General features: G+C 42.0%; 2 protein-coding genes across 4 annotated transcripts in view; one reads left to right on the forward strand and one right to left on the reverse strand.

Moving 5' to 3' along the window:
• Positions 1 to 10,333, forward strand: part of fanca (FA complementation group A) — a 77,611-nt gene extending 67,278 nt beyond the window's left edge. For both annotated transcript variants that reach the window (XM_088997589.1, XM_088997590.1), the window contains exons 35-42: positions 3,399 to 3,514; positions 3,610 to 3,766; positions 7,347 to 7,409; positions 8,574 to 8,661; positions 8,910 to 8,991; positions 9,082 to 9,202; positions 9,614 to 9,712; positions 9,803 to 10,333. In XM_088997589.1, the coding sequence (XP_088853715.1) occupies positions 3,399 to 3,514; positions 3,610 to 3,766; positions 7,347 to 7,409; positions 8,574 to 8,661; positions 8,910 to 8,991; positions 9,082 to 9,202; positions 9,614 to 9,712; positions 9,803 to 9,889 (813 nt within the window). In that variant the 3' untranslated portion in view covers positions 9,890 to 10,333. The remainder of the gene's footprint in view (positions 1 to 3,398; positions 3,515 to 3,609; positions 3,767 to 7,346; positions 7,410 to 8,573; positions 8,662 to 8,909; positions 8,992 to 9,081; positions 9,203 to 9,613; positions 9,713 to 9,802) is intronic.
• On the reverse strand, positions 10,193 to 19,744 carry LOC148898406 (tRNA-specific adenosine deaminase 1-like). 2 transcript variants are annotated; one of them, XM_088997593.1, is made up of 6 exons: positions 19,395 to 19,744; positions 16,879 to 17,148; positions 15,653 to 15,798; positions 14,329 to 14,428; positions 13,769 to 13,855; positions 10,193 to 12,189 (listed from the first exon to the last, which is right to left on the reverse strand). In XM_088997593.1, exons 1-6 carry the CDS (start codon positions 19,445 to 19,447, stop codon positions 12,057 to 12,059), a joined length of 789 nt encoding a protein of 262 aa, XP_088853719.1. In that variant the 5' UTR covers positions 19,448 to 19,744; the 3' UTR covers positions 10,193 to 12,056. The 2 variants fall into 2 exon arrangements, with proteins under 2 accessions (XP_088853719.1, XP_088853717.1); XM_088997591.1 differs by lacking the exon at positions 19,395 to 19,744 and having other exon boundaries at positions 16,879 to 17,569.
• Positions 19,745 to 20,645: the final 901 nt, after the last annotated feature.

Below are 20,645 nucleotides of genomic sequence, written 5' to 3' on the forward strand. Positions count from 1 at the left end.
GCTGGAAACTGAAAGATACTGGAAAGGCATATGGGAGAAGGAGGTCGCACATAACAGCAGTGCACAATGGCTGGTGACTCTGAAAGAGGAGCACAGCAACCTCCCTGAACAGAACCCAGTTACCATCACAGCGGCAGATATACAAGGAAGAGTCTCAGGTATGAAAAACTGGACGGCACCAGGCCCGGATATGGTCCACACCTACTGGCTAAAGAAACTCACAGCTCTCCACGAGCGCCTAGCAGCACAAATGAACCAGCTGCTGATGGATGGGACTCACCCACGATGGCTAACCGAAGGGCGAACAATCCTGATCATGAAGGATTCCTCAAAGGGTGCAGTTCCTTCCAACTATCGGCCAATAACCTGTCTCTCCACAACATGGAAGCTCATGTCAGGCATCATTGCGGCTAAGATAAGTGGACACATGGATCAATACATGAGCAAAGCACAGAAAGGCATTAGTAGAGATACTAGAGGTGCCAAACATCAGCTGCTGGTTGACAGAACAGTCGCTCAAGACTGCAGGTCCCGACATACCAACCTGTGCACAGCCTGGATTGATTACAAGAAAGCATATGACTCGATGCCACACACATGGATCAATGAATGCTTGGAGTTGTATAAGGTCAACAGGACCCTGAGAGCCTTCGTTGCAAACTCGATGAGGATGTGGAAAACCACACTTGAAGCCAATGGCAAGCCACTAACGCAAGTGTCCATCAAATGTGGCATATACCAAGGTGATGCACTCTCCCCACTGCTGTTCTGCATAGGACTGAACCCCCTCAGCCAGATAATCGCCAAGACAGGCTATGGATACCGCCTCAGAAATGGAGCTACGATCAGTCACCTCCTCTACATGGATGACATCAAGCTGTATGCTAAGAGCGAAAGGGACATAGACTCCCTGATCCACACAACCAGGATCTACAGCAGTGATATCGGAATGTCATTCGGGCTGGAGAAATGTAGTCGGATGGTGACTAATAGGGGCAAGGTAGTCCACACTGAAGGGGTCTCACTCACTGAAGGAACAATAGCAGACATTGAAAACAGCTACAAGTACCTCGGTATACCACAGGCCAATGGCAACCTCGAATTAGCAACAAGGAAAGCGGCTACGACCAAATACCTCCAGCGGGTGAGGCAAGTCCTCAGAAGCCAGCTCAATGGCAAGAACAAGACCCGGGCAATAAACAGCTATGCCCTGCCAGTGATCAGATACCCTGCAGGAATAATAAGGTGGCCGAAGGAAGAGATTCAGACCACGGATGTTAAGACCCGAAAACTCCTCACCATGCACGGAGGGTTCCATCCCAAGTCCAGCACCCTGAGACTGTACACAAGCCGTAAGGAAGGAGGCCGGGGACTAGTGAGTGTGAGAGCCACTGTCCAGGATGAAACATCCAAGCTCCATGAATACATCAAAGAGAAGGCTCCAACGGATGATGTACTCAGAGAATGTCTCAGTCAATGGGGAACAGAGGATGAGGTGCTGGAAGAGGGACAATCATGGGAGGAAAAGCCCCTACACGGGATGTACCACCGAACCATAGCAGGAGTGGCTGATCTCAAGAAGTCCTATCAGTGGCTAGAGAGGGCTGGCCTAAAGGACAGCACAGAGGCACTCATCCTGGCTGCCCAAGAGCAGGCCCTGAACACCAGAGCCATAGAGGCAGGGATATACCACACCAGACAAGACCCAAGGTGTAGGTTGTGCAAAGAGGCACCTGAGACAATCCAACACGTAACTGCAGGGTGTAAGATGCTGGCAGGGAAAGCCTACATGGAGCGCCATAACCAGGTGGCTGGCATAGTCTACCGAAACATCTGTGCGGAGTATGGACTGGAAACCCCAAGGTCAAAATGGGAAACACCTCCCAAGGTGGTGGAGAATGACCGAGCAAAGATCCTGTGGGACTTCCAGATACAGACCGACAAGATGGTAATGGCCAACCAACCAGATATCGTGGTCATAGATAAAGGGGAAAGGAAAGCCGTTGTCGTGGATGTAGCGGTCCCAAGTGATGGGAACATCAGAAAGAAGGAACATGAGAAAATCGAGAAATACCAAGGGCTCAGAGAGGAGCTGGAGAGAGCCTGGAAGGTAAAGGTGACAGTCGTGCCTGTGGTGGTCGGAGCACTCGGGGCAATGACCCCCAAACTCGACGAGTGGTTGCAACAGATCCCGGGAACAACATCGGATATCTCGGTCCAGAAAAGCGCAGTGCTGGGAACAGCACTGATACTGCGCAGAACCCTCAAGCTTCCTGGCCTCTGGTAGAGGACCCGAGCTGAAATGGGGACAGACACCACCCATGGTGGGTGAGACGAGGATTTTTTTTTTTTTTATATGGGTGTATTATCGGTTTGAAAGGTTTACGGCAAAAATTAGTGCATCCAAAAGATAGGCTGCCAAATAAAAAACAAAGTAATGTACTTTATTCAATACATTGTAAGAATGAAAATTGTAAAGAGCAGTACATTGGGGAGACTAAACAAATTTTCAAAAAAAGACTTCAACATCGCAGGGATAATACTTGTGGGCCTCATTCGGCAGTACATATGCACCTAAAAGCTAGCACCCACTCATTTGACGACAATGAGGTTAAAATCTTAGCGAAAGAACATAGATGGTTTTAAAGGGGAGTAAAAGAAGCGATTTTCATAAAACAACTAAATCCTTCATTAAACCGGTTTTGTGGGGTGAGGTTCAATTTGGATCGTTCATACAATAGCCTGCTTAGGCAACATAGGATTAGTAATACTAATGATGTGATACCGGTCGAAGTGGGGCAATCAGACCAGTCGTTAGTCAGAACGATAGGAACTATCAGTGGAGCAGCTGCAGGGAGTAGTCCTCTGCTCCTCCCAACCTGAGAGCAGGTACCTATCATAGCAGAGTCCGGCACCGCCATGTCTGGACAGTCGGGATGTATAAATAGGGCCGATACGACCAGTCAGACTTTAGTTCGCTGATGAAGCCTCTTGGATAGGAGGCGAAACGTCCGACACCTTCAAAAAGTACAGATGACGGCAGAGGACCCTTTTCATCGATTACATGTATGAGTAACTGAAAAAAAACATCTATACATTGAAAGACCAACTCCCTGAAGGCAAATTGGTGTTATAGAATCAGAGGAATTTAACTCAATAAATGTACGTACTGGATGGATCCTTAACATCCCTACAATAATTAGGTGTGGCCCCTTTAGTAGTGTGGCCCCTACACACTGGAACTCTCGCCTTTTTACCGAATGCTTATGCATCTTTCTGAATTTCACTAGGTACAGATGCTACTTTTCCCTTGATACGTATTCTCCTGTTTCTTTTTAGCTTTCTTCATCATCCTGTAGTGAGTTTCAGACAGTTATTTATTTTTTAAATATTTGTAGTACTGGTGGGAGCAACTGTCGGCAGTGCTGCTGTCATTATGGTTTCGTCTGCGAGATGGGGAGACTCCACCAAAACAACTGCAGCTCCTCATGAACAGTCAAAGCTGGACCTGCAGGTAGGAATCGCTGTCAAAATGCTCTCAAAGTCTCAAGTATGTTCTTTTGTAGCTCTTAATTGTTCCAGATAATTTTGATCTGGTCTCATCTGCAGTTTAATGAAGGGTCAGTTGCTGCATCTCCCCTCGGCTCCAGCACTCTTGTTAGCCTCTAGCCTGTATGTGAATTTACAAGACCGAGCTGAAGGCAAGCAAAGTGTCAGTGATGCTCTGACTGCGTGGCAACCAGAGAAAGACATTAAACAAAAAGAGGTAAAAATGTTGGACTAAAAAACAAACACATTATTCTGGGGGCTATGTCAGACAATAAGTCATCCAGAGGTTAATATTACTTCTCTTTCTCTCTTTCCTTCCCTCTTCTTTTCATAAATTTGCTGCTGTGTATTAGGAATTTCCCCATTGTGAAACTGAAATTCCAGCCTGAAATTGATAAATGTTGATTAATCTAATCCAATTTTACAGTGCATGCTCTACTTGGCTCTACCTCCTTTCCTGCTTTGTATTGGATTGGATTGGATTGGATTTGCCTTTATTAGTCTCACAGTGGAGAAATTTACATTTCACAGCAGCAAAGTGATGAAAGGAATGAAAGTAGAAAAACAAAATACAGGAGCTGCTGGAAAGGCAAAATCTTTCTGGCATCCTCCAATCTGAATGCAACAACGACTAAATGCCAACTGGGATGAAATCTCATATTCTAAAATCCTAGAAGACAGTTGTTTTTCCTATGTTGCCCTTTATGTTTTCCTAAAAGTGAACAATAGAGCTGTCTTGTGACCTTTGGTTTAGATTTTTCTCTGACTCATTCCTTCCTTGAAATAGACTTTTCCTACACTTGATCGAACACTTTGAAATGTCTACGTCAACAAAATGATCCATTCTTGGCATTTGCGATGGTAGTTATGCTTTTCTCTCCTCCCTCTGTATTGCTTCTGTGTTGCTAACATTCAAAATACTCTTTCCCATGTAAACTTATTACAGAAAAGGAATCTTGTTTTATTTTCAGCGGAAACTGCCTACAGATTGTGAGCAATAATCTGTCTCATCATGTTGTGATGTTTAATTCACTTGAGACATTCTGTTGGGGCAATTTGCTATACGAACATCTTTAAACATCTTTTTGCATTGTTTTGTTTTTCTTGGACTTCCTATACGTCATATCCTGCCCGCCTTTGCAAGATGTCACATCCAAATGTCACATCCTGTCCGTCTTTTAGAAAGGCTCTCCCAACACGTCTATCTTCCTCTGTCTGACCTCAACCGACCTCACAATATCCCTGCTGTCTACAATATTAAAATAACTTATTCTGTTCAACACCTGGCTCCCTGCTGATTTCACCATCCCACTTCTAACACCCTGAAGAGCGATGAACCAGGGACGAACGATCACTTTTAACCCATAACATTCATTCACTTGTACTCTTAAAGGACAACCGACGCCTCCGGACAAGTTGTGTCCATAATTTGTAAAATCACTTCAAATGACTTCTACTGAGCGTATTTTACAAAGATTCCACCGCATGTAGCTGTATTTTACGTTTTAAGTCTCACGCTGAATATTCAGTAAGTCTTGTTTTTGAGTTGGTGACGATTCCTGACATAAGGTCACGGAGGCAAGGCCCCTAACCGAGAAAGCGACACACAATGCATTTTGCGGTACTTTGTTTGGTCTGAAAACTTCGTGTTGATGGCGAAATTAGAAGGAAAACACATAAATAATGCAATGGTGAATTGTTGTGTGTTGCACCAAGACAACTATTTGATATTCGCTGACACAAATTCCCAGCCGACAAATCAGCCCACATCAGACGCTACACATCAGTCCAGATGCCTCAAAATTACCCGGAAGAACTTGTTTGGATTGGATTGGATATGCCTTTATTAGTCTCACAGTGGAGAAATTTACAATTTAAAATTTATTTAATCAATTGTAAACATTTATGCTTTCCTCTTCAGAACTATTTGAATCATATTCATAACTGGATGCGTAACAAGAAAGCATCTTCTCCGAATCTGAAGCAATTGTTTTGATTCTCGAGCAAGGCAAGACGTCTTGGCGTGATGTCACGAACTGGGGGCGGGACTTTCTGAAAATGCCCAATTCGCAGCTTAATTTTTTACAGTTTTAGCACACTCTAAGTCATTTTATTGGTGCTTTGCATTTGACTAAAAATATCAGCCTGCATGTTTTGGGTATTTTAGATGCTATAAAACGTTTTTCTGATGTCAGTTAGGAAACAAAAAAATGGTGTCGGTTGTCATTTAAGCTTTCGACACAACATGATTCCGACTTAATCTTGGCTTTACTCTCTTCGACAAAGTCGACACCATATCCTCCACAGACAATTCACTTTGTCACTGGTGCTCTCATTCATACCTTTTCACATTACACCAGCTCATTGTGAAAGGTTCGTGCTGCAGTCCGCAGCACAACGGCTCTCCCTGTGCCAGCATACCCATATTTGGAAGTTCTCACATAGTAGCATACCAGGGAGACTTTGCAGCTGGTTTTGACACAAAATAGACCCCACTTTGACAAGGTATATCCATCATTGTTGCAAAAGAACGTTCTAGTTTTTCTCATTGTAAGGAAGAGAAGACACGCAACAGGAAAAAAAGGAATGCATACGTTAAATCTATTTTATTCATCCGTGTGCTATAGTTCCAAGACTTGCTGGTATATTTTGAGCTGAGCAGAGAGTAGTGTCATCACCTGCAATCTCCATTCTAGCAGTTGTATTCGCCATTTTATTCCCAAGGTCTGCACTGTTTAATTGCCCTACTTTTCTTGTTTAGCAGCACCCTGCTTCCAAGCCACTGGAATTATTTATTCCATTTTCTATCCCAAATGACTTAATTGTTAAGAGCAAATCCTAAAACACTTCATTTTATTCCAATATGTTTTTGAGAAAAGTTGGTGAGTGATATGTAGGCCACAGAACAGCTGCTAATGACCAAATGCCCTTTCGGCTAAAACAGAGCCCTCAATCTCCACCTTCAGATCAGGTCTCTATAACAAAGCAAAAGACAACAAAATAAAGTCAGATTTTTTTTTTAAAGTCAGTCAGCTTTATTGTCAAATATGCTAATATGCATTATACAGCACAGATGAAATTAATGTCCTCTCGGACCCAGCGTGCAAGGCATGCAAGGCACTTATAATGTGGCTAAAAAGACATACAATTGACAACAGACAATACATGTAATTTCTGAATGTAAAGTGAGGTAGTGTCATCTGGAAAGTGAGGAAGTGACGTATATAAAGTGACGTGATGTAGTAATGCAAAAACAAACAACAAGGGTTGAAATGAGGTCTTGCAGAAAAAAATGACAAAGAACAAAAAAAATAGAGTTCAGGATGATAGTACAGCATGTAGCGTGTACTCAGAGTTCGGTGAGTGTGGCAGTGGGAACGGGCAGGCTGGGCAGGGCCGGGAGGGAGTTGAGTCTACGGACTGCCTGGTGGCAGAAACTGTCCTTGAGCCTGCTGGTCTTGGCTCTGAGACTCCGCAGTCTCCTACCCGATGGCAGCAGGCTGAAGAGGCTGTGGGAGGGGTGGGTGGGATCGCCAGCGATCCTGATGGCGGGTGAAGCGGGTGTTATAAATGTCCTGAAGGGGGGGAAGAGAGACACCGATGATCTTCTCAGCTGTCCTCACGATGCGCTGCAGAGTCTTACGGCAGGACACGGTGCAGGCGCCGTACCACACGGTGATACAGCTAGTCAGGATGCTCTCGATTCACCCATGCGTAGAGAAATTGATGACGTTTTAGAAATTAAGGTAACATACTATATATTTTTATGAATGCAATCCTCTGTCTTATTCTTTCAGGTTTTAACGTTATTGTTCTTCCTGTTCGTGAATAATTACTTGTCAGCCCTCTTGTATCCTCAGGTGAGTCAACCCTTTTTCAACCCCAAAAGTATTTCAGTCAGTAGTCGACTAGATGTAAAAGTGCTCTCAGCCCCACTGTACATTTTTTTTTATCTACAGCACTAGCTTAAAAATTGCATTTTTTACTGAGTGTTCAATTGTGTTCAATTAGCCTGTCATGCATGTTTTTGGAATGTGGGAAGAAACGGGAGTACTCAGAGAAAACCCACGCAGCCCCGGGGAGAACATGCAAAATGCACACAGGGAGGCCAGAGCGGGGATTGAACCCAATGTAAAGTCTACACGCCAATCACTGAGTATTCAAGCAATGTAGATAAATAAAGAATGTCATTGTAAATGTGATACTTTCGCTCTTTTACTGCATGAGAAAATTGTCCGACACACACCGCATCATCATGTTTATGAAGATGTTGATCTGCCGATGTACAGTACAGTCATTTATTTGACTCTCAGATTTGATGTTCAGATGTGTGTATGTATGTTCTTTGCAACCCAAATCACAAAACCATTGAGCGACTGATTCATGTTGAAAATCTCAAGTCGTGGATGTTGGCTGAAGTTCCGATTAAAACTAAGGCACATGGGTCTCGGTTTACTGGTTTTGGGTTTGGACTGTCATTCATTTTTTGGTTATTTGCATCTATATAAGCATGGAACAACATGGGAAACAAAGCTCGGTCCATTTAAAGTGGACCAAACAATTAGTAATCTGAAAAAGCTATGTTTTCATTTATTTCCTTTGCTTTTAAATGACTTTTAATGTCATGGTTGCAATTAGATGTTGTCAAATTCTGCTTTTTGTGGTTTTGTTTCGTAATTTTAGTTTGATGCCTTTTTTTTTAATGTCTTCAGCTGTTCTGTTTTTATTCAAACTTAAAAAACATTAAATTGCCCTATATATGAAATTCATTCTTTTTCTGATCCGCTTATCCTCACAAAGGTTGCGGGGTATGCTGGAGCCTGTCCAAGCCATCTTTGAGCAGTATGTGGGGGACAACTTGAAATGGTTGCTAGCCAATCGCAGGGCACACAAAGACAAACAACCATACACATCAGGATCAAATTCCACTAAAGTTGCCTTGTTTTGAATATATATTATTGAAGTGGGCCCAAAGTTTGGAATGCCCTTTCATGTTTGTAATGTCACCTTTTGCTGTTTCTTAGGGCCATCAGAAAGCTTTAAGCCTCTGCACACAAGTCTTGACTGTGCTGGTGGATTCTGCAGACTGGCTACTGATCTTTAAACCTAATGGTAGACAGTTATTTTTCTTTCTCTCAAAAGCAATATTACTGATAAAAACAAAAAGATACAGTGAGAGCTACGGAATCATAATATTTTTACTGCGAAAGCTTAAATGTCACTTCTGAGGAATGCTTATAAAAAGTAAATGTCATTTTACTCCTGGTGACTTATCCCGGTAGCTGTAAATGTCATTGAATATTTTAAATGAAATTTACAGCTACCGGGATAGCTCACCAACTCAATTTAACTTTCTATAGATGCTGAAAAAGGTGTTTATCACAGTTTTACCTTGGTGACGTCAAACCAATTTCATCATTTGATGCCGTGGGTTTTCTACAGGTTAGTATATCAGAATATTGTGATTATTAGTCTGATACATTACGTTTTCTTTGAACATATTGTATGGTTGTGTGTGTGCGTGTGTTTCAGCCTGTTACTTCAGCAGAGCCCTGAGCTTCAACAAAGAGCTACACTTTGTCCAGGCTTTCTTAGCTGCGCTGTCTTCTGCTACATCGGTCTGCTGCAGCTCTTCTTGGATGGGTCCACCCAAGTAAATCAGGAAACGAAGCCTCAAGCCAAATCAATCCTGCTCAATTAAAAAAAAATCACTTACTTTACACCTGTTAAACTAATGGTGTCAATGTCATTTTTCCGCCACAGTCCACATTGTAGTTACGGTTTCTTCTCGGGGCCGTTATGTATTTGGTGAAGCCATTAGAATGTTTCATGCCCTCCACATATTACATACAGAGCTCACAACAAATTAAGCAATCACTACTTTTCAACATAGTAAAAAATAATGACTGTTATTGTAGTTTACATGGGACAATTTGACATTTTGGTTCGGACTTTAGAAAGCATCATGGAATTTCACAAGTTTTATTTGATTTCGCGGGCGAATAAAATGATGTGGTGACCCCCAGTCCTTCACTTTGACACTTGTGTGTTAAATTCATATCAGATGGAGTGTGGGCAAATTCTGAGCCGGACTAAAATCTTTCTGTTGAGGGCCATTTCGCAGACGCCCCCTTCTACTCTGTCCTCCGGGCACATCATGCAGGTAACTGATACACACCCGCATGCACCATAACCTTCTTTTGATTTCTTCTCCTTGTTCAAACTCTTTCTGTTGGTGTGTTTACCGGTGCAGCTGAAGTCTCTGTGTGTGGATTTGGATCCAGAGGTGGCAGCAGCGCTGTATGCAAACTTGGACATCCCAGAGAACCCTTTTCTCTAATTGGGCAACTTTGGCTGAATACTTCAACTCCAAATAACTGCAAGACATTCCAATGCTCTCGCGGCCTGGGCCTAATTGTAAGAGAAGAACGTTTTGATACTAGATCACCGGAAGTTTTTTTTTTTTTTTTTTTTAATAAACATTTTTTCGTGAGAATTGATGCAACTTTTTCGACATTCAAGATCAATTTTGTTTTCTTGTCAGAATGCAGTAGTGTTAAAAAAAACATTGCAATCTTAATACATTGATATCTCAAGCTTATGAACTTAATTGGTTCCCAGAAATTGTGTGTAAGGCGAAAAGTTCGTCTGCCAAACATTTATTTCCCAAAAATGAGAATAATCAGTTTCCAGGTCCCCATAAAAGATAATTTTCTACTAAATAAGCCTTAAAACTATACAAAATGTACCTTATTTTACATATAATAAATGTATTGTAATTGTATTGTAATTTTGCCGTGCTTTCTCGGTGATAATACCCTCACACACTGTCCCCTACTAGCTGCTTTTCGTTAATCCAATTCAACAGAAGTTTTACCTCTTCTATTGCCTGAGACCGTTGCTTAGACAACACAGAAGCACCCTTAGCCACACGTAGCAATGTTGGACTTAATGTTGGCATACTGGTACTGGGACGCTAAGTCACACAAACGCACAACTCGTTCATGTTTCTGGATGATCTCCTTCTTCTGCTCAACCGAGATTTTCTTTTGTGTCCTCTTCGGCTTAACACTAGCCTGTGGTGGGGTCTTTTTCGGTCCCAAAAAGCAAAAGTATCCACTCGATAACAAACCACGTCTGCACTGAGTGCAGTCTAAGAAAGTGGGTGTGGAAAACGAGTCTGTCATCCACCGTGGCGCTGTTCAACTGTGGGGCTGGTGTTCTTCTTGTTCTTGTGGCGCTCCGTGTGCTTCCTGAAAACTAGTTTGTATACCAAGATTATATTCTCGTGAATTTAATGTTTGGAAGGCGAAAAGTTCGTAAACTAAAGCGTTCGTAAGATGAGCTACCGCTGTATTTCAACAACATGAAAGTCTATTAATATCATTCAATTTGCCTGCGGTCTGCTGGAATTAAGGTTTGTGAGGCTGGGTCGCTTCAGGTTTTCAATGACATGCATTTATTCAGTGACGTGCAGTCAGGGTAGGCAGTGCCTCACCTGTCATCATGGAAATATCAAATGAAAAAATAAAATAAAGTTATTTAGTGATTTGTACTTTAAAGTTCTTTTCCATTTAACTTTACCATGTTTTTTTTTTCAAAGTCGCTGAATTTTCACATTTACCGTTCAAATACTAAGTAGAGACGAGCGGTGAGGCAGCAGCTGGCTGAGCCTCACCATGGATTGCGCAATGACTATGCTCACTGTGCTGGCTTGCTCTGCAGTGAGACCGCATTGCTGTCCCTCTGCATATCGCTGTTAAAGTGTTCAAACACTTTTAGTATATGAACTACATTTCTACAGTTTAGCTGGTGTATATAATGTAGAGTCACTTCACATTATGAACACTGTACTACAGTGTTTTTATCAAAACTGTGCATAGGCGAGGCACACAATTCTCCTGCCTTGCGACTCCTCACCTGCAGAATAATAGAATAAGCGAGAGCAAGCTACAGTGAACAGCAAGTTAAGCGCAACCAGCCAGCCATTTTTTCGTGTTGCTTGGCCTTATTTTCAGAATGGAGGATTGCATGTCTAAATTGAAAGAAATAGAAACACTTAAAACTGAAGAAAGATAAGGAAGGCTTCTACAAAGAAGGTATAAATGCCTTTCTTCAGAAGGAGCGGCGCATGGACATCATTTATAAGTAAAGGTAACACGATAATGTTTTTTTAATTCTTTTTTTTCTATGCTACAGTTTATATAAAGAATGCTGACATGACATTTTAAACAAAACACGTTAACTGTTGCCAATCAAATGGTGAATAAGCGACTCTGTAGAGTTCATATCTTTGTAAATTTGACTGTGATGACGTCAGTGCCTCACCATCCATGAACCTCACAGCACGTCGCTGCATTTATTAAAACATTCCGTTGGTCTCATATTTTTTTTCCTACTCACAATAAGATGGAAAAAAATCAAAGAAGGTAATTGCCACTGGTCTCACATTAATACTCAAGGTCCTGTTTGTTTCTTGAATAACGTTTGTAGAGCTATATTGGGTTTCATTTGAAGCGCAGGAGGTCTCTGTCACTGCGTGGCCAAAGAGGGAATGCCTGATTGCGAAGTAGTTGCCAAGCATGTTGGTAGGCCTCAGATGCCTCTTTGTAGTCCAGGTACGTGTGCAGATCAGTCTTCCTGTGGATATACAATCGTAATACTCATTGACGCCTCAGATAATCAGGCATTTGATTTATGCAACAGTTTGCCTTTGAGGGCCATAATGACTGAAACCATATAAGGAAGTCAAGAATAATGGTCTATTCAACTATTAGTGTAATGAGGGGCTTGGCCATAAGAAAATGGTTACAGTATCACTCTTATTAATGACAAATGATAATTAGAAGATTTTAGTAAGCATCATTAAAGTTGCCATCTTTAATTTGCTTTCCACATTAAAAGATTAAATGTTATTCATTAAGCGCTTTTCAAAACAAGAACACCTTATCATCAAAACAAGAACAATAAAACTACAAATAAAATGAATATGGCAGGTCAGACCTGGCCTTGAGCTTGATCGTCAGTTACGGTATTCAATTGAGTCTTTACCTGTGCAAAACTGCACAGTTTAAACCATTTTGCTGTTTGACTGAAAACTTCTTAAATTTCAGGTGATCATTTGCAATCCGTCCTCAACACCCACTTCGAGCTCAGATTACTCCAGACCCATGTAATTTAGGAATTGACTCTTTTTTCTGATGAAAGAAGAGTAGATCTAAGGTTTTTTTACGCTGCATTGAATGTTTATGTCGTCCAACTCAACATTCTGTGGGTCCTGCAATCTGAGTGAAAATGACAAAAACCCGAGCACTGAGTGGACACATTTTTGCACATCGTCTGGCAGTGAGTGAGTTAATGTGTGCACTCCCATCAAACCACTTGACAAAAAGGTTATACAACTGTAAAGTTCAGTTGAACTGCAATAGGAGGCAAAATTGACAGACTCTCAATCTTTTCTTTTTTATGTACAATATATAAACATATTTTTGTGGAGGGGTACTCACTTCTTAGTATTGTGGCAGAGCAGGCTATTATATACTTTGTACATTTGCTATCTATTAGCTAGCTACCTAGCTGGCTATCTATTAGCTATCTGGCTGGCTGGCTAGCTGGCTATTTATTAGCTATATGGCTATATAGCTAGTTAGCTTGCTGTCTAGCTGGGTTTCTAGTAACTATTAGCTAGCTAGCATTCTATCTATTTGAGTTACTTCCAGGTTGAGTGAACACAGGTGCGTGTGGCTGCCGCTGCTCACCCGCAGAAAAACTGATCCTGTGACTGTAAAGTGGGCTTGAGAGTTTTGAAAGGCGCTTAAAAATAAAATGTGGTATTGTTATTATAACCTGTGGCACAGTATGAGAGTTGGCATTATGTTTGATGGGGACTTTGTGTTAGCATTCATTCATTGATTGATTGATTCATTGATTAATTGCCGATTCCTGAATTCAGTATTAAAGCACTAGCATTTTTCGAATTCATTGTTTTTCTACGATTTTTGCTCCTTGTACAGTACTTTAGTGATAGTTTGAAAGTTTTCTGTAATGTATTGCACCAATACATTACATGCATTGCACCCCTCTACATTGCCCTGATGTCCTCTTGCTCCTTTTCTTTGTTATTATGAAATGTACAGTAATTTGTGAAAACACTGGCGTGGCTTGAGTTATGCTTCAGGGTAAAAACTGTGAGATTATGAATGAGCCTTTGTTGTGGTACCTGAGAGAGTCAGGAAGTGCAGAAGTGTCAGTGGACGACACCAGAGACAGGAACAAATGGAAAAGTTCCAGTTTACACAGAGCAGACCTAGCGATAGACAGACAGATAAAAATGGGGGGAAAAATACACGCCTATTCATTCAGTCATTTTTCGAGCCATTTTATCCTCATAAGAGTTGTGAGGGTTGCTGGAGCCAATCCCAGACGTCGTTGGGCAGAAGGCAGCGGAACCTGGTTGCCAGCCAATCACAGGGCAGATAGAGGCAAACAACCATCTGCTCCCACACTCACAATTAGTGACAATTTAGAGTGTTCAATTAGCCTGTTGTGTATGTTTTTGGAATGTGGGAGGAAACTGGAATACTCAGAGAAAACCCACACACACCCGGGTGGAACATGCAAAATCCACACAGGGAAGCCGGACCGGGCCTTGAACCCAATGTAAGGTCTACACGCCAATCACTGGGCCACCAGGCTTCCCCTAGACACACCTAATGAAGATTATTTTTAAATTGAAGTCGTCAGATCATCAAATGTATTTTTTTAAACAAAAGTACCTACCTAGCTTTCACTGTACCCAAGGCCTTCTTGGTGACTCCGTGTTTGTAGCCGCTGGCAGTGACATCAAGTGGCTCCTCAGGCACTTTACACCAGCTGACAGCTGAAACCCAGAAACAGAGATTGCAAAGGTTCATGACTGTATGTACATGTTGAAGCTCCTGAAGATAATCCTCACAATGGTCACAGGTATGCTTAGCTGTCTTTTAGCAGTAAACAGGGACCACCCATGAACTGGTTGCTAGCCAATCACAGGACACATATATCTAAATAAGAACTTTAGGTGGCAGTCCTGATGTTTTGTGGTCTTTCGTGGTCTCCCCAAGGCCTCCTTCACAGCAATTGGACCACTCTCCTTCAAGTTCGATGAAGCTCATTTTGATCGCAAGGAGTGACTTTATACAATCTCCATCTGATCACTCTTCAAAACATTATGCTGATTTTGGACACTTTAAGTCATTTTTATTGGTGTTTTGCATTTGACTAAAAATATCAGCCTGTGTGTTTTTTGGTATTTTAGATGCTATAAAACATTCTTCTGATATTAGTAGGAAACAAAAAAATTGTGTCTGTTGTCCTTTAAGGGTCAATTTTACTCATTTCCTTTTTGTGTTGACTAAAGCACTGGATATCCTTTCCTTTTCCTTTCTTCAAAACAATTTTAAAATATCCCAATGGGATAGAAAATATGTTGTAGCTCTTTTCAAGTACAGTAAAGTCTCGTTATATCGATATCGGATATATCGATAGTCCCGGTTATATCGATACTATTTCTATGCACGCACGGAGAAAATTACATGCAAACAGGGTCTGATATATCGATAGTCCCGGTTATATCGATATTTTTTCGGACTCCCTTGAATATCGATATAACGAGACTTTACTGTATATCTATTATTTGACTGTTTTGTGGGGATACTTACATATAGGTAAAAATGACCCACAACGTGATTTTTTTATCAACATACGTAATATGAGGGTTAAATAGAGATCCAGAGGCGTTTGGTTCATTCCTTGAGTGAGAAAATCTGAGAGTTAATGCAAGATAATTCATGTCATGAGCATGACAGACACTGGCCGAAAAGCATATTGGTGTGCTGGAGCAAACTCTCTAGTCTACGGAGGGGAGACATTTTGAAATCGTGGATGAAATAATGATGGCCGTGGAGGCAAAGTTGTGGGGGATCACGAAAGAAAATTCATAGAATATTGATGAGAGTACAATAGATTTTGAGGGATTGCTCCATTGAAATAATTTACGTTCTGGTTTTTCTAACTACATTCAACAACTTGTCTGACACCTCAGATGAATACTTGATCACACTACCTGCCCCACAGGGTGTGATGCATCCTTGTCCTTTCGTGCGGTGGAGCTCTGTCTGCTGACGGCTGAAAGGAAATTCCAACTCCGAACAGAGTAAAACTGGTTGCGACACTAAGAAGCCAGCAGGAAGGTCTGATATATGGGAACATCTGAATCGCACAGGATAAACACAAGAGAGGAGCTCTTAATTAACAACGTCAATATTATTGAGAACATAAACATCGACCAACATTGTTCTGTATATGCTACACTCAAATATCAAAATCATTAGTTCAGCTCAAGAGCTCTTTAAAAAGTAAATACGGAGAACACGGCATCATGTCTATGTATATTATATGCTAAAATAAAAAAGGTACCGTATTTTCCGGTGTATAAGTAGCGCCGGAGTATAAGGCACACCCCCAATGAATGGTGTATGTTCATACTTTTTCTATATACAGTGATACCTCGGCTTACGGACTCTTTAGCTAACGAACCTTTCACCTTACGAACATTAAATTCAAACTACTACAAACTACTTTTCGGGAAACACACGGATCGCCACAATGGCTGGCGGACTAGTTTTTGGTGGAAGAACACCAAACCGCACGGTCGAACAGCGCATACGGTGGCTGGCGGACTAGTTTTCCTCATCCACTTTCTTTCAGTGCAGTCAATGCAGACGTGGTTTCTTATCGAGTGGATACTTTTGCTTTTTTGGGACTGGAAAAGACCCCACCACGGGCTAGTGTTAAAGGACAACCGACGTCTCCGGACAAGTTGTGTCCATAATTTGTAAAATGGCTTCAAATGACTTCTACTGAGCGTATTTTACAAAGATTCCACCACATATATTTTACATTTTCAGACTCGCGCTGAATATTCAGGAAGTCTTGTTTTTGAGTTGGTGACGAGTCCGTACGTGACGTCACTAAAGGACCGCCCTTCACTGTAAAAAAGACGCATTGTCGCGGTCCTTCCATCACGTCAATGTACTTTGCTGTATTTGTTTGGTCTGGGGACCTCGTGTTGCACCCAAAAGCCGCCAGAAGGCCAGAAGAGGGCGTCCAAGCGCCATATAAAGAATTTATCAGCCTGTGGAAACGGAGGTGGCCACTGGAGGTCGCCATTTTGCTAAGGGTGTTTCTGTGTTTTGGATTTGGAGGGTCATCTTTTAAAGAAAATCAAGGCTTTTGGGTGCGCCTTATACACCGGAAAATACGGTATTTGAACCAGGCATTAAATCTCACCTTGTGATCAAAGCTCTTTGCATGGCCTCGTGGCTAAAGGGGCATTTTCCTATCACCACGGTGCTAAAATAGAGCGCTTCTTGGAGGTAATGGAATAGAAGAGCACCCTGGAATCCCAGCACCCCCCAGCGAGCCATCTTATCACTGCACGAGAGAGACAGCGTTGACTCTCCCCGACCGGGCTTTAACCGCAGTAATCCGGTGTTATGGTAGCCCGTCCCCGGTTGGAGAGGATCAGCAAGGCCACCTGGCACAGACTTGGCCCCTGTCCTATGAATATCGTAGACTTGTAAATTCAGCTTGGCACAGACAATGGGGTTCACGTTTAATGGTGTACTGGTCTTCAGAATCAGTTTGTCTGTAGTTGAGGCATGTGTCTTAAGATGCGTTTCGTCAGATGGGCTCTGTGAGGGCACACCGTCACTCGTACATGAGGACAAAGGCAAGGGAATGGGCTGTTTTGATTCTTGAGAGTCGTCTGGTTTTGTCTCCTCAGGGTCATTGTCTTCTTTAGAGGGCCGCTTGGAGTCTTGTGGTGGAACATGTGCTACACCCTTTCTTTTCAGCCCTAATCCAACTTTCCTGTGTACAGTGTTCATTGATGTGATTGAAGTACACACTTGAAGCTGCCTGCAATTTGTTGGGATTATGGAGGCGTCACCACCTAGTAAACAAGAGTTGCACATAAATCAGGCAGAGGTGTTTCCTGCTTTTAAAGGCTATTGTAGTATGATAGCGATATTTGGTCAGTAATGCTTGTCTGAAAAAAACTTAAAACAACTACGGAAAAATTTGGTACAGGTAACATCCGATTTACGACCGGCACAATTTACGACCACCTGCACTTACGACCACGACCGCCAGACCCTATTATTATTATTATTATTTTTTTTTTATGCTACGCCTGGCATCGCAATGCGCTAGCAGCCCGGCAACGCGTACGACAATTTTGGCCAGCCAGCCAGCATCTCACTCTTGCATAGCAATCGACTGTGTGATGGCCCGGAGGGGGGAGTGTCCACCGACGCCGGCTGCGGTACGGCCAGGACTTGGATTGGCTAATGGCTAAGGATGCTTCTGTGTTGTCTAAGCAACGGTCTTAGGCAATAGAAGAGGTTGAAAAACGTCAGTTGATTTGGATGAACGAAAAGCAGCTAGCAGGGGACGGTGTGAGTTGAGGGTATTATCGCAGAGAAAGCACGGCAACTTCACTTGGATATCATCAAGAAGCAACTACATCAACGACCATCACAAAGGTCATTATTATATATTATTATATATTATTATTATACAGTTCAGTTTATTTCTTTCATTACAATACGATAGCACATTTATTATACAGTGATACCTTGGCTTCTGAATTTAATTGGTTCCTAGACAGTGGGTAAGGCGAAAAGTGTGTATCCCAAAAATTAATTTAATAGGAATAATAATAATAATAATAGGAAAACCATTAAAATGAGAATAATCAGTTCCCATGTCCCCATAAAACATAATTTTCTACTTCCTAATTGTCAAGCCTCAAAACTACACAGAATATACCTTATTGTATGTATAATAATAAATGTGCTAAGGTCAGCATTAAACGCTTGATGAGGAATGTAGCCTTCTTCTTTCACCATCTTGAGGAATGATCCCTTGTAGGTGCTTTCTCTGTGATATTTTTACCTAGTTCCTCATCAATTGTGTTCTGTTTAGCTGGGTTGATAGCTTTTTATAACAAGTGTACGGATGGCTTGTGCGGGTTATTTGTGGAGCCTGATTGATGGGATATTTTAACCTTGCAGTCTGCACTCTTCCTTTGAACTATCAAAGTTGAAACGAGTCCAAATTTCATTGTTTTCTTTCCATTTTGTCACTCTCTCTCTGTCGTCTGCCTGTCTCTTTAATCGATGAGAAGGTTTCTTCAGCCGTCATCTGTACAAATTTGAAGGTTTCGGACGTTTCGCCTCCTATCCAAGAGGCGTCGCGACGAGGTCGCCGCGTTGGGCCAGCGGCCGCCCCTTTGAGACCGTTCATTCTGGTGAGGTGGCGGGTGGGGACAGAGAGCGGGGTAAGGCCGGGAAAAGGGCAACCGCTAGAACACCGGCGGAACACTCAGACCCTCATCCGGCCAGGCCCGTAGCATCCGAATCAGGCCGTTTGCAAGTCATTTAGACTCTGTTTTCAACATTTTGAATTTTGACTTACGACCGTTTGGTCGCAACGGAACCCGGTCGTAAGTCGGATATTACCTGTACATGTTTTTTTTTTTTTTGTCGCAACAATAAGTGTGATAGGCAAACACATATTGGTGAATGTGTATGTATGTGCAGCATGTGGAAGAGGAGAGGAGGTGCCTGTACATATTCACAAGAAATATGTGAATAATAATATAATAATAATATAGTGGTGGAAGAAAAATGCAGTCATACTTTTGGCAAAATAACGAAATAAACCAAAAATATCACAATAAATATAGAAACATTCGTACACACTACTTCCTACTGACAATAGGGCCTTCAAACAAAACTTACATGGTGTATGACTGGTGAAGAAGACAAAAGAAATTCCTGGCTGAAGCCTCCATTTCCCTTGTTGCATTGTCTGACAAAACACAGAGCTTCCCCTTCCGCTCACAGCTCTGTGTAACTCCTGGGTTAGATACCTACAATATACACACAAAAATATTATGTTCAATGAACTCAAATCCGGTGGTAGGATGATCGATTGCTCATCACCTCCACCTTACAACACAAAGGTTATGGGTTCGATTTTGGGTCCGAGGCTTCCTGTGCAGGCTTTTTTCTCAGATACTCCATTTTCCTCCCAAATTCCACTATAAATGATCCCTAAGTATGCTTGTGAGTGTAAATTGTTTGTTGTTTGTTTATGCATGATCTGCGTCTGGCTGGCAACCAGATCGGTGTATATTCCGCCTCCTGATCAAAGACAGGTGGAACAGGCTGAAGAATGCCCGTAATATAAAAGCCCATGCATGACATCTATGAAACAGTCCATCAAAACTTTTCTCGAATGAACATGAGGACTCTGCGTGAGCAGACGCCTTAGCGGTCATGACGAACTCATGGAATCATAGTTACATACAGGTACATAACCATTTTTTACTATGTCCATTCGGACCACCAGGGGGCAGTATAGTAAAAATGGGATGAACAGCAAAATCATGAATGATCTCAGACATAAAACCTTTGAAGTGCTGCCTACAGATGTCTTCAAAAGCAGTCTCTTCAGAGCCATCCAAGATGTTGCAACCCCTCTGAAAACAGTGATAGCACATCTCCAATAGCCAGGGGCGACTGGGCATGTAGAAAGACTGATGGGTGACGTCCTTGGCACAGCTAAACAACAGCTGTTTTGATAGTGTAAATCATTTTTGCAAAAGCCCTAATAATAGACAAAAAACTGTTGAAATTAACAAAAGGTCACCGTATTGTAAATACAAAAGAAAAGGGATGGTGTAAGGACACAGGAACTCCAGATTGACTCCGGACTTCAGGGGGAGATACAGAACATAGAGAAACATAGATAATCAGGGATCAATTAGCGGTGAATAGATTCAGAGGCATCTGTTAAATGAACCCATCTCAGAAGGGATTTAACTTTAGTGAACAACTGACAACATGGAAAGGAAGATTTAACTTCGGGAGATAGTGTACTTGGTATGCTCCAGCATGAGAAGAGGTTAATTAGCCATGGTACAGATGAAAGATTGACGGCATCTTAGGCTATGTTTAATTCTTTTTTTTCTATGCTACAGTTTATAT

Source organism: Hippocampus bargibanti, linkage group LG05, assembly GCF_051943395.1.
Source record: "Hippocampus bargibanti isolate YZ-2025 linkage group LG05, ASM5194339v1, whole genome shotgun sequence".
Lineage (NCBI taxonomy): Eukaryota > Metazoa > Chordata > Actinopteri > Syngnathiformes > Syngnathidae > Hippocampus > Hippocampus bargibanti.

Coding starts and splice junctions, on each gene's coding strand:
- LOC148898406 (XM_088997591.1), bottom strand. CDS start 17,564: ATGTGCAACTCTTGTTTACTAGGTGGTGACGCCTCCATAATCCCAACA. Junction 15,799..16,878: donor CAAAGAGCTTTGATCACAAG/GTGAGATTTAAT, acceptor TGTGCGATTCAG/ATGTTCCCATATATCAGACC. Junction 13,856..14,328: donor TTGGGTACAGTGAAAGCTAG/GTAGGTACTTTT, acceptor GTCTATCGCTAG/GTCTGCTCTGTGTAAACTGG.